This window comes from Centrocercus urophasianus, unplaced genomic scaffold, assembly GCF_019232065.1.
Source record: "Centrocercus urophasianus isolate 14NV4802_14NV808 unplaced genomic scaffold, USGS_Curo_1.0 seq_13, whole genome shotgun sequence".
NCBI lineage: Eukaryota > Metazoa > Chordata > Aves > Galliformes > Phasianidae > Centrocercus > Centrocercus urophasianus.
In genome coordinates, this window is record NW_024884475.1 from 53,950,564 (window position 1) to 53,964,809 (window position 14,246).

The 14,246-nt window shown below is 37.3% G+C and overlaps 1 protein-coding gene across 6 annotated transcripts in view; it reads right to left on the reverse strand.

The window, feature by feature from the left end:
• The window catches only part of CCSER1 (coiled-coil serine rich protein 1), a 617,185-nt gene that overhangs the window by 535,898 nt on the left and 67,041 nt on the right, over positions 1–14,246 (reverse strand). For all 6 annotated transcript variants that reach the window (XM_042812628.1, XM_042812632.1, XM_042812630.1 and 3 more), the window contains exons 2-3: positions 12,777–14,135; positions 9,111–9,298 (exon numbers count right to left, since the gene is read on the reverse strand). In XM_042812628.1, coding sequence (XP_042668562.1) covers positions 9,111–9,298; positions 12,777–14,091 — 1,503 coding nt within the window. In that variant the 5' untranslated portion in view covers positions 14,092–14,135. The remainder of the gene's footprint in view (positions 1–9,110; positions 9,299–12,776; positions 14,136–14,246) is intronic.

Here is a 14,246-nt window from a genome sequence, read left to right on the forward strand (position 1 = left end):
GAAAAAGAATTACAGCTGCAGAAATGCTGTCTTTGCTAAGAGCATCTCTCATGGATGTGATGGTAGACTTCTAGTGCATAAAAGCTATTAAAATATCTACTTTTTCTTACAAAGGATTATTTCTCAACACAAATAACAGATAAAAACATTTTCCATGAAAGTATTTTACTCACTGCATAACAAACCCTCTTTCATTTTGAAATGCAAGCACAGTATTGAAATAAATCTGCTATGCTAGGTCACAAAATCAGAAAGCCTGTCTCCATCAGCAACGATTCTCAGGTTCTTCACACCTGTGTCCCATCTACATGTAGAAAAGAGCTAGTACACAAGCACATGGAGTACTTCAGATTATACTACCTCTTGTAATTCTTCCATAAATACCTCGTTGGTTCCTGGTGGCTTCCTTCCTCCTGCGCACCTCCACATGCCCACTTGCAACTTATGGGAATTCCCTGTCAATCATCTTTTTCCTCTGGCATGCCTGGCGTAAGGGTGCACACACATAGGGACAATCCTAATCTCTGGGGGTTCACTATTTCTTACCATTGCATCATATCTACAGGCAGAGCATGCCAGGGCAGTGACCAGTGATACAAGTAAGTTGGAAGAGCAGTAAGAGATATGTCAAGGAGATCTGTTAAGTCTCCCCACAGCTGCCTGATGCGACATTTTACACTTGGATTCTTATCTCACCCCACTATTAAAGGACATGGAGCACATACGAGGGTGGGTCACAGGGACTAGTAAAGACACAGCCAGGATCTGCTTACTGGTGTTCAACAGATAATAGGAAGCAAACAAAAAACACAAGGAAATCAGGAAGAAAAGAACAAGAATATGCTTTCCTACCCACTGATCTGTCCTTTTTCACTCTAAATCCTAGCTGACACTGTTTTGAGCATGGATGTAGGATCAGAAAATCTCTAAAGTCATCTTCCAGTCTTGCTGACACTGTTCTACTGATAAAAGTATTGCAAAAGACAGCAGAGACCAAATTACACTTGTTGGAAGATTGTTTGATCCATGGTGAAACTATGATATCTTCCATGCCTCCACAGCATGGCAGGCACTGAGTAGAAAGTAAATATTTCTACTAAACTGACTAGTCTCTTTGGACACAAAGGTAGCGATAAATAGATTTTAACAGACCACATTGTATAGACTGAAGGCCACAAAACGGTGTATTTCAATGCCACTACATAACAATACTGCTACCATATTGGCCTGTACTCTGAACACATGCTTATAGAAAGTGTGATGATGAATAGGAAGTTAAAATACAGAAGTCCAAATAAACTAGAACAATTCTTTTTCGGCCTGACAAATATAGCTGTTCAAATATTATCAATCACTATTTCATATTTTAACACATCACAAGATATTTCTGTTGAGAAATCAATCTTTGATGTTATGTGGAAAAAGAAATCCTAAAAAAAATTATCAGTTAAAAAAGAAGAGTAGATTGAGAAAACAGTGCCTCTTCACATTAACAGGCAAAAATCCTTGTGGTAAGTACTAAAACTAACAGAAGCGTTAGAAAAACCCATGCATCGTGATTTACACTTAGCTGTTTGTCAAGATTTTAAAACTTAAGTATTCCACAAAAACAGGAAAACAGAAAAACATGTAACACATTACAGAGGGCACCCTTCTACAGTTTTGTAAGTCTAATTCTCTGTGAATTAATTCAGGAAATACTTACAAGTAAAAATTAAAACTGTAATAGAAAATATGAGATGAATTAATTCGGTTCTACATTCAGTATGTAACAACACCTTCAACAACAACACTGAATTATCTGAGATTTACAAATGCTAATAACCTTATTCTCCTTTCTACCAGCATTAATGCAATTGTATTCAACTGGAGAACTTCTACCCATATAAAAACAATAGTTTACCCTTTTATGGATTATAAAGATTGTGTCCTTAAAGAGATAACATTACAGAATAAGTAGTAAGTAAAATCTAAATTATTTTATTATTAAGTTAATTTTTTAATATTGAGTTAATTGATCTCAAGAATTAATTCCAAATATATAGCAACAGCAATCTGATTAAAAAAAAAAAAAAAACAAAAAAAACACAAAAAAACGCTACCTTAAAAATTGAGTTTTACACTTAAGACATAAGATTTCCACACAGTATTTAACTGAAAACATTCTAGTTGACCTAAAAATCCTAAGCAAAATTCTTAAATCCCAATTTGCTGTTTCCATTTTTTTTTTTGTGTTTGGTTTTTTGCTAACAGTATGAGAAAGGCTCTTTATCTGTGCTAAATTATGAACACCAGGTCTATACTACTGCTTATCTACAGTCAGTAGTTTACTCCCATTTAGACAGTACATCCTTATACCGTCAAAGAAATCATAACATTTTTTCCTTTAAGTGGCTTCCACAGTTTCCTTCCACAAAGGAAGCACAATGTCAAACTCATTCCAAGTGGGGGAAAATTTGTTATGTTACTACAAAGTTAGATAGAAACAAATGATGTCAAATACATTTTACACAAGGAGCGAACTGTTGCCTTACAGGGCTTGCTCAAACAGTTCAGTAAGAATTCATTTTGCTAAGTATTCTCCCCTGAGAAGACCAATATAGCATAGATGAATTTGAATTAAGCAGAAATCTCATAATTGAATGGCAGTAGAAAATGTAATGCTTATTTTAACTACGAAAAAATCTTGTGTGAACATCACAGATAAGAGACTTAAAATATGTACAGCACACTAACAACAGGTTGCAGTTACTGAGAGGAAACATAACCTTGGTAGCTGTAAAGAAGGTTATGTAGAGAATATTAAAGGAGTGCAGACATTTTGCTTACCTGGTTGTTTTTTTTTGGTTTTTTTTTTTTAAACAGAAGTTTTGATATATCTGAAAAAAGATTGTTATGGTTTGGTTTCGAATCTGAAATGAAACCCCAAAAACTCACATTCTCTCCATAACCTTTCACTCGATGCTTTGGCTGTCAGGACAGAAGCTTATCTGCTTTTAGAGAAATTAAACATCTACATATCTCCAGTCTGTGGATAAAGAGGTAGTGTTTCCCATCAGGCTGTTTCAAGCCTTCAGATGTCACAAAAAAAACTATCTTCAATTCCAAGTATGTCTGCTTGCTACCTACTGTAACTTATGAGCCGTTCAACTCGCTTGATGACAACTCACTTCAACTCACTTCATTTGACAGCATCTTCCACCTTACAAATTAGCCACAGATTACTTGAAAAATCTCATCTTTGAAATGACCTCAGTACCAACTGTCACAATGTATGAAGCAGAAAGTCAGGTCCACTCGCAGGGAGAAAAGAATAGAAAAAGTATAAGCAACTTGGAGCAAATAGGAAAACCATTTCTGTCTTCACCAGACTAGAAGCCAAGCTAGTTTTATCCATGCTCCATGTTTCAACTGACAGTGCATGCTTCTCAGAACAGAGAAAAAAATAATAAAACCATTTCAACTTTTACTCCCTCACTCTTCAAGCAGCCTCAGATGTACAACCTGTTCCACCTCCTTAGGAAGCTGCCAAGAAGAACAAGGTCACCTTTCATCCTCCCTTTCTGCAAGCTTGATAAATACAGTATTTCCAGCCTCTCATCAGAGGACATACTTCCCAGCCCTGCTACCAGCTTTGCTGCCCTCCTCTGGGCACATTCAAGTGCCTTAACATCCACTGTAAACTATTGGACAAAGAACTGCATACAGTATTCAAAGTGAACCTTGACCAAGGGCAACTAAGGCAAGATGATCACCTCTTTCAATCAACTGGCTGAGCTGTGTTGAATTCAAGCCCTCCTATTATAAAATGGAAGCCTGCAATAGCCTATGAAATACTTTACTGGATTTCATTACCTTTTTATTCCACATACTGTTTCAAATGCATATTGTAAATATATTTACAAAGATGTTAGATATTCAAAGTATTGCTACATAATAAGTGTAGTGCAAATGTGTGTTAGCATAGGATGGATGAGAATAAAATCTGTAGTGACCTGGTGACCAGCGTGCATCTTCAGAAATGATCTCACTTCAGTATTGTGTTGGCATTTGTAGGCAAGGCAAAAGATAAAAACTGTGAAAGGAAATGAAGAAAGTTTTGTGACAACCACAGTTACTCCAGACAGTGTGGGAGAAAGCGTGAATACAACTGCTTTACTGTTTAACAAGTGGGCAACGAAGACCTGCATCATTGTTGAAGGTGAGGGAAAAAAGCTGAAATGACCTTAGGCCATAGGAGTCCTTTAACTGGAAACAAGAAGTTTCATCTAAATAAATTAGAATCATGGGGAAGAAGCAAAGCAAGAAAGGATACAGTCAAAGCCACATTCTGGAAAAAAGTGCAGATCTAATTGAATTGACACAAATAGGTAAGACTGCTTTGCTGCAAGCAAAAGAAGAAAAGGCAAAGCAGAGTGCAAACATACAAAACTTTACCTGCAAGGATGAGAACTTGTATCTCAATTTAAGAAGCGGCAAACTCACAACATTTAGACAAAATTATAGTATGAGAAACTGAAGAAAAACTTGGGCTCAAGTGAATGCCCACACAGAGAAGTGAGAGCCTACAGAACACAAGGGTCAGTAGTAGCGTTCACTCACCAAAAAAGTAAAAAGCAGAAAAATTGGGTCTTTTTAAGTTATGTAGTGCATATGCTAAGAGTCAGATGTGTGCAAGAACCAGTCCACAGTCAAGTATGTTTTTTGTAGTACAGAGACACAAAGACAAAGGCACATAAGTCAGAGCCAAATGTAAGTAGACTATTGCATATATTTTATGGAACAAAAACATGCATGTCATGTGCTTAAAGCATAAAGCAACTCAAGTGTAGAGCACAATAGCCTATGAATTCCAACAGAACTCTGAACTTTGTTGTTTTGTTCTTGTTTATTTAAGCCTAGAGTAACATACTCTAGCAATTTTCATTGACATCTTCACATAAAACACTTTTGTTTCTAATGACTGACCATATTTACAACTGGCTTTTCAAATTCTTTGCTTTTTGGTTGTTCTTGTTTGTTTGTTTTAAGAGCAAACAATATTCTTTTAAAAAATCTATTCTTTATTACTGATGAAAGTTAGACCTGTGATACTGATCTTTTCATCACACTTCTATGAAAAGTGATGGATCATTTTGTTGCTCTGGTTGACCTCAACTTCCACTGTTAATTTTAAGTATTCCAGCACATGAACTCTTTTTCCCGTGATGATCTTAAACAAAATTACTTTAAGTGATGTGGGAACTTGATCAGATTATTTTAAACGTGATTATTATGGTACTCTCTTATATTTCAATGACTCAAATTTTGTTCTTTTTATTGAACTTGCAGGGCTGCATATTTTAGGTCATTCAGGTATTTTACCATGCTGACTAGCAGTTGCTTTTTGTTTTGTTTTTTTTGCCCTGCAAACAACAGCAACAAAATCTGTATGCATGGGAAAGAAGAGGAGCTATGGGAATATGGAAGACAGCCACATCCTCTATCAATCCAAGATGTAGTTTATTTGTCTCCATGTTACATCTATATATTTTAAGTGGTAACTGATAGTGTAATGGTCTGAACATATTAACGCCCAGAGTTACTACCAAAACATGTATCTCTTTAAATTGCATCTGTATAATCATATGCATTTGACACGATTTTATTACACAACATGGGCTAGTCGACAAAGTGTTCCAAAAAAATATGCCCTGAATTTCAGTTTTCATCCTTCGTGCAGCTTAGTAATGCTTGATTCTCAAATAGTTTTTGGTTAAATATTGACATCTTGTGGCATAAATCAGTCACTGCAAGAATGACTCTCAATACAGTGCCTATTCTGATGAAAACATACATAATTAGTAATCTGAGCAGTTAATTTCACACATCTGTTTCAGTTCATTATTTACACAGCTAGGAAGTCAGCACATTTGCAGAAAGTGGTTTGTTTTTTTTTTTCCATTACACATCCAGATTATTAATTAACTTTCAGAGCCTCACAAATGAATCAATGCTACTGCTAGAGGACCTGCCAACCCTCTTGGTACATTTGATACACACTGTAGGAGATTGATCTATCTAAGCCTTTACTGGTTGTCTTAGAAAAGAACATTACTATCATGCAAGCATATTACATTGAGAGAATTGTTTAGGAGGAAGAACAGTTATTCAAACTCTTGAATCTCCAAGTTTGGTTTTTTTCTCCTCCCCTGTACAAACCTAGAATTCCCCCAGTTTATCTGTTTCCCGTTCCCCTCTGGGCAGGCAGCAGAAGAATCCCATGCTGTATGCCAACAAGAACAAAAACAAATTAACTTCTGGAAGACTTTCTTCAGTTTGTGAGGAAAGGATGCCTGTGATGACTCACTGGCAACAATTTGCTACTGAGGTGTTAAACATGAATTGCTTGTGACAAGTACAGTGAAGAGGCCTTCAGTTATGTATTATTATGAACATAGTTCCTTCAATTTCTAATTCCTTTTCAGAAAATCAGCTTCTTCTTTTGCCTGTTTTTCTGTTAAAACTTGAAAAAAATATATTGAAGATTTAATCTAGCATTTCTCTGAACATACGAAGATGGTACCTGCACGTACTGGTGGAAAATCTGAAAGAACTTGTACTCATGGAGGTGAACAGCAGTTGTAACACAAAACTTCTGGGACTGTGACTATGTCACAAGCAAATACTAGTGCATCTGAAGACAACCTCACTAACGTTAGTTAAAAGAAACAACAAACACAAAAGTGGATTCTCATGCACAATATATTAAAAAAAAAAAAAAAAAAAAAGACCCAAATCACACGCCCATGCACATATAGTTCTTTTCCTGTTGTTCAAGTATTGTTACCTTCCCTATTGCATCATTAACACCAGACCAAACACAAAGAAGTATGTCTACTGTTTAAATAAATGCAAAGACCAGACTATTAACTCAGCTCTAATGAGTTAAGTAGGGGTTACAGTCTTATGACAGAGTGAATGAGCTCTTTAGGGCAGAAGTTACATCTGCATAAAGTTCTCTATGCTTATATGAAAACAGGAGCTTTTAATGTCACAGTATTCTTGTTTTGAAACGTATGATTCACTGATACTTGGATGTGAACTTGCTAAATAACTATGCTGTGATTGAAAACTTTAAAAGCACAAAGGATTCATCTACAATTTAGTAAACATTTCCATCTTGCTTCTTTGAGTATAATAGCTGAGTAAATTTATTAATACAAGTGGTGGTATTTTTGTTGTTGACATAAATTTCACTTTATTTTTAACCAGCTAGTTTATTTTTAACAAGCTAGCAACAAACTAGAATGGTGGGAGAATAGCAGATATATAAAATTAAATTAGTTATTCAATACTGGTTTATCTGCACAATATGATAGTGCTGAGGAAGGAATAATCCTGTCACTCAAGTAGATACTCCACACTCCACAGGTCATACAAAGTGAGTGAAGTGTTCGTGTAAAAGACATCAAGTAATTCTGTTTCAATTGAGTATTCAAGACAGTGGTACATAGGCCATAAAAACCTGCATAACATACAAAATTGTTGTGCACTGGCTGTACGTAGTAACAATGTCATCTGTAATGATGTCATTTTCTCTTGCTATAGGAGAGCAGAACTACTAAGTCTATGAATTAAGGTTTAGATAGCACATTTAGATGTGGGTGAGATTTACCACAACCAAAAGACAAACTTGACAATCTTTTAAGAAAAACCCCAATTCAGCAGCTTCCGTAAGGGGAATTCATACTACATTATTCAATTGTTTTGGGAGCTACTTCTAAATCACTGACCAGGAACCACTATGAGTGAATCCAATAAAATTTAGGCTTCCATGAGAGAGAAAAAACATGCTACCCTCCGTGGCAGGCAAGGTAATACAGTCATAAACATTACCTAAATAACAGTATCAGTTGTTCAGCTTTTATGTCTGTCTGCAAAAGAAAAAAACCATGCTGGTTTGAAATAACATGCTTTGGAAATCTAGCGTGAGCTTGCACAAATTAGTTTCACATTTTTGAAAAACTGCAAATAAAACCTCTCTTAGAAAAGTCAGTTGTGTTTGCGTCAGAGCCTCTTAGAATGGTGCTTGGTCCTAGACCAGAACAACACAAAGACCGTTAAGTAGTGTTAAGTAAACCCAAAGAGGGGAAAAAAAAGCTCCTTATGGATCTATTTAGCAACATTGGGCAAGAATAATAGACTTCGAGATTTTTTCTTTCTATACAAAATTGTTTTTACATATGAGCATCAATGAATCTTTCTTTTTTCAATTAGAATATCAAGTAAAGTACCCCAAACTCAGAACAGCTGTAGAACTTATTTTAGTGATTTATATAAGCTGAAGAGTGGATGCCATCACCATATATATTTGATCTTAGCATCTTTTTTTTCCTCTCACCTGAAAGTATATGCACAAGTATAAATTACATTCATCCTAAAATGTTCATTCTCACTCCCTATAGGACAGCACATAATGCCAGTCCTTTCTTTTATTACTATTTCACCCTAAAAAGGGTCTGAAGCACTAACCCACATCAATCCAACGTGTCAGAGATTTCCCAATTGAAAATCAGAGGGATTTTCAAGTGTTCTCAGAAGGGAAGATTTCCTCTCCCTCCTTACTTTGCTCTTAGGGTGAAAGCACTGAACTTTCTCACTTGTTTTGGAAGGGACTATCCAAACCTTTCCATGATCATCTTCCTTACCAACAAATTCCTCTCTACAAAACTTCTCAATTTCATCTCATTCTCATTGTGCATGATTCAGTGGAATAACTGCAACAGCAAAACTCAAAATGTTGCCCACTGTATTGCATTTCAGCAATATTCATACTGAGTTTTGTTGTAGTCGACTCTCCCAGTATTTTTATCCCAGGCAAATTTATGAAGCACAACTATATAACAAGTTCTTCACCGCAAATGTACAATACTTCCCACAATGTAACAGCCTGAATAAATAAATAAATAAATAAATAAATAAATTACATCTCTGTTGCTCAGCCTGAACCACATTTTGAAAGCTCAACTCCGCATTTAAGTTACATTTTACCATCTTGCAAATTTGCTGCTTAATATAGCTGCACTAGTAAATGAAATAAAAACACACACACACAGCAATCAACTCACCATGCTGTTCATTTTTGAAGAGGATGAGCTTGCTCTCTGCTTCCGTAGGCTGTTAAGTTCTTCTGCATTGCCATCCTTTGGTTTTATGATCAGTCGACTGCTTCCAGCAGTGCCTTCCGAGGAGGATCTGAGTCTCTTCTCAATAAATCTGCCTTCTCGGTATGGACTGAAGCTATTGGCAAGATCAACTACAAATAGACATGCAATCAGCAAGCGTTACAGAGAATTGTTCTCCACAAATATTTTCTTACAGAAAACGCTTCACTTCAAATGCTTAGCAAGGAATCACATAAGATTGTAACAGTGATAATTTCCATAAGGTATCCTGTAGAAAACAGATCCTATTGAACTAAATAAAACATAGCCTTTCCTTCTTTTCGCTCTTCGTTCTTGGAGGCTTCCAAACTATTGTCCAGTAAAATCTACCAGAAAAACTATCACTGATACCCTGGTGCAAAAAACATAACCTGTCTTATCTTGTCCCTAACTTCCGTAGGGCCAGGTCACAGCTTTGTTAGAAGCGTATAGCACAGTTCTTCATCCATGCTCTCCAAACTCATATTGCAGGATGCATCCCGGACCTCAACTTCCATTAAGTAAAATAACATCAGAAAAAGAGGAGAAAATTACGTTTTCAAGTGCTAGGTCAACTTCAGAGATGGGCAAAAATGGAAAACAAAATAGCATAACGTCCTAGTGATATCAGTATTCCACAGCATGACATCATGCAACAGGCTGTTGGGTGTAGAGACATAGTGCACTGTGGAGCTGTACTTCCTAGTCTCATGTTCTCTATAGCAGTTTCACATGAGTTCTAATTCTCCATGACGAAGATACACTGAGATGTAATATGTTTCCCAAGGGCTTCCACATGACCTATGATTCCGGGTGACAGGGGTGGTTTTTTCCAGCAGCCCAGCAAGCAATAGCATGGTAATAGCCTTCTTTTTCTCCTCACTCATTTGAGTTATTAATTGTAACTCTTTTTATTATCACCTTACATTCTTTTACCATTCGTAGTAAATTTGTTATCCCTTCTTACCTTAATTGGATCATTTTTCTTCCCTTCTCCCCAGAAAGGGAGTAAGGGGTCCCCTTGCCCGGTTGTACTTGAAATCATGACACGTAATAAATGTAACACACATGAAAATCTTAATTTCTTATGCCTTTTGCAAGAAAGCAGACATTTCCTTAACAGCTTTACAAAAAGAAAAAAAAAAAAAAGTATGGCATAAAACTATGTAGGCATATATTAAGAAATGCATTGCAATGCAAATGTCCAATCTGGTCAGACATTTGAGTCGCATTTTATGATGCTGTCAACCACTGAAATCTGCCCTCAGACCAACCATGGAAGAGAAAGTACTTACTGTTACATAAAGTATACAGAAATACTTTACATTGGCACCCAGTTTTAAATACTATTCAGTGTTCAAAAACGTCTGTTGGCACCAATAACAATACTTATACTTACATCTTTCCCAACACTACAAACTTTTGCTATGCTCATTTTATTTCACAGAACAGGATTTTCTGTACTTTTTCCTTAAATGTGTTTGATCACTTTCTAATTTTAAATAAATTCTTCACTATACAAATTGGAAAAAGAATGCATTTGGAATAGAATTAAAAAACCATAATAATTAATCACCGACTTCTAAGTAGTGCAGTATTAGCTGGAGTGTTTAACTGAATATTAAGTTCATTTACAAAAGTCTATTACACTTCCAACACTAGTAAGCTGTCTTACAGGCATACACATTAAGTATACAATTGCTGATGCATGATTAGAAATACACACAATTTGCAACTGATCACTTTGAGACACTCCTTGTTTTTCATTGTAGCTACTCCACTCTACTAAATCAGATTAATAAGTGTGAGCCCATTTCACAAGTGAGCCAAAGAAGAAAAGCCAAAGTGCTCAGAACAGATAGCATACTTAAATTGAAACATCTTGCTTTTTTGTCCCACCTGAATAAGGTTCAAGATAAACAGGTCTCCTCTCGTGAAAGCTAATTTAGGGGATTAATTTGATGTTACGTATCCATTTATGAACAAGACATCCAACAATCCAGTACAGTGAAAAATAACTGAAGAGTAAGATTGCTTCCGATTGCTTAAAATCTACATGACTAAGTAAATGTCCAGGCTTCTCCAGGAGAATGCTGTGGGAGATAGCGTAAAATGCTCTGCTGAAGTCTAGGTAGACTATGTCAACAACCTTTCTCCCATCCACAGTGCAGGTCACCTCATCATTGCAACACTGTAGAGGGAAGTCAAGCTGGTCAAGCATGACGTGCCAAGCTGGCTAGGCTGATCCCCCTGGTTGTCCCACAGAAGCTGTGTGATCACACTTCAGATGGCGTATTCTATAACCTTCTCCAATACTGAGGTCAGGCTTCCCCTCAATCTTCCTTCCGACCCTTCTTGTAGATGGGTCTCGCACGACAAGTCTTCAGTCATCTGGGACTTTCCAGCTGACCAGGACTTCTGATAAATGATGCAGAGTAGCTTGGTGAGCACTACTGCCAGTTTCTTCAGTACCCTCAGCTAGATCCCATCCAGTCCCATAGACGTGTAATAGTCTAGGGGAAGAGCAAATCACTGTTTCCTCCTGAATTACAGGAAGTATTATTCAGAAGAGTTGTCCTGTGAGTGGAACTTCATGCTTATAACTTAGTTTCCAGCTTTTATGATACTCAGCCTTTCCTGACCAGACTCGCAAACAGTTGTACAAATCTGGCACAAGTCAAAGTCAACAAATGCCTGTATTTAAGTGGCATGATCTAGGCTGAAGCACATGGAAAACAAAGCCAAAATGACAGAAGTTCCACAAGTTATCAGATACTACATCTCAGGTTGATATTAAACATGGTTCTTTCAATCAGAGCAGAGAATGATTTTCTTTGAGATTTTATTTACAATTTTCTATAAACTGAGATTGAGGAATAGCTTATTCACTCCGTCTTGTTAGTATTTTCAAACTCTTTTTTGAAAGTTAAAGACCCAGCTGATCATCAACATTCTCCATTATACAATCTGTGAAATGCCCATCTGCACAGCGCTATTTCAGATAGAAACAGCAATATACTATTTTATTCTGTCACTGTAACATTTCCTTCAAGCTACTTAACAGCATCGTTTCATCACAGCATAAAAGCATGTGAATATCAGGAACTTTTGAAACCTAGAGTATTGCAAGATACAAAGTAAATTATTGTTCATAATCAGCTAAAGGAGGCTTATTTTTTGGCAATTTTTCTTTGCCAAACAACAAGCCTTCAACTCAAGTCCAAACTATGCATGCCTCAAAAATCCCACAATTTCCATTCAACAAGAGGCAAGAATCAATTTTCTTTCTTAATGCATTTCGTATGTAAAGAAAACAAAGATACCAACATCACTGAGAGATGTTATTATTACTAAATGGTAAAACCTGAATCCCAAAAAAACAACGGTTTTTGTTTTATACCTTTTGTTATTCTGATTTAAGCTTGATTTTGGAGGAAAACACAATTCATAACTTCTCACCTTTCTAGATAGCACTGACAATGCTAAACTAATACTTAACAACTGAACAATCTCTAAATCATAACTAAGGGGAAAAAGAAAGCAAGTCAACTTCAAAACCATCAAACCTCACAATTAAATAAGAGTACATACCGTTAGGATGGTTTGTTTCATATCCCTGTTGCGTTTTAAAGGACTGAGATTCAGAACACTGAATAATCTTAGGCTCTGTTACAGGAATTGTTTCTCTCTTGTGCTTGGAGAACGTGATTTCCTCTTGGTCCCCACTCAACTCCTTAGCTGCTGGAGAGTGCATCCCCAGTTCTTCTTTATGCTGTAATGCAAAGGTTTCTAACTTCACCTTTGCTGAGTTCATTTCTCCTTTGTGCCTGGCATCTGTAACATGTAGTTCATTGGCTTGCAATGATACTTTCGTTTGATTAGCAGCTGAAGTTTTGAACAAAGTATTAGATTCAACACTACACAAGCTTGCATGACTTGCAGGAGATACAGCAGCAGACTGGCAAGGACTTCCCACATAATCCATTTCCTTCACCGGAACAGCAGCAGGATTAAAGATTATCTGAGAGGTAGAGACACTATGGCCAAAATCCTCTGCTAGCAGCACACCATTCCCACTGCTGGGCAGAGCATCAACCTCTGAAACAGAATCCTCCGTCAAGGTTATGAAGTCAGAGGGGGTCTGGACAGCCGTGAGGTCAGCCGAGAGCAGTGGAGACTGCAAAGCACTCCCCATGCACTCCATCACCTCAGCTGAGCACGGAGAAGAGGACGTGGCAATCACTGGCTCACTTTCAACATAGGATTTTATCTCCAGCACGCACCCAGTCTGCTGCACAGAAGAAACTGATTGACTCTGTGGAACCGGTTTGGAAAACTTGTGGTGCGATGAGAAAGATTTAGGGAGAAGTTTTCGTGTGGACTGTTTGACAGAGTAGCGGCTCTGTTCCTCCACAAAGCCAGAATCGTCACCCTCGTTTTTGCCAGAGCTTATACAATTTATGAAGACATTCTTATTAGCTGAAGATTCCTTTCCTTTTTCGAAATCATCTGTCAAAGACCTTGTTATCTTCTTGCTACGCGAACTGCCAAAGCTAACCGAATGCCTTCCTCTGCTTTTAATGTGTTCCTCCAGGCACAGTTTTTGAAAAGTACTGAGAGAGGGCTGGGCGCCATTTGAGACGTTAACATTCTGGCTGGCAGCATCAGGCTTTTGCTCCACCCCCTTTTTGTTATGGAAGCTAATGGAAGGAGTTCGGAATATGCTCCGGCGCTTGCCTGTGCTCCCTGAGCTGGAGTTAGTGCTGGATGGGGAGGAGGTGTGCACACCCACAGTGCTGGCAGAGGAAGGTGAAGAAGGGAGAGAGTCATGTCTCCGGCTAATACTTCTTCTGAATATTGGCAACCGAGACACTAGAGTTGATCGCCTGGATCCTGAGTCCCCCATTAGGGCACGAGGCGCTCACACTTCTTCACAACCAAGAAATTAATCTGGGGTGAGAAAGAAAGACAGAGAATAATAATTCAGCCTAAAGGCCAAGTGAACAAGTTAAGTCAGCCAAAAGACTTGAGACATCAAAGTCTACCTTACGTACAACTCCA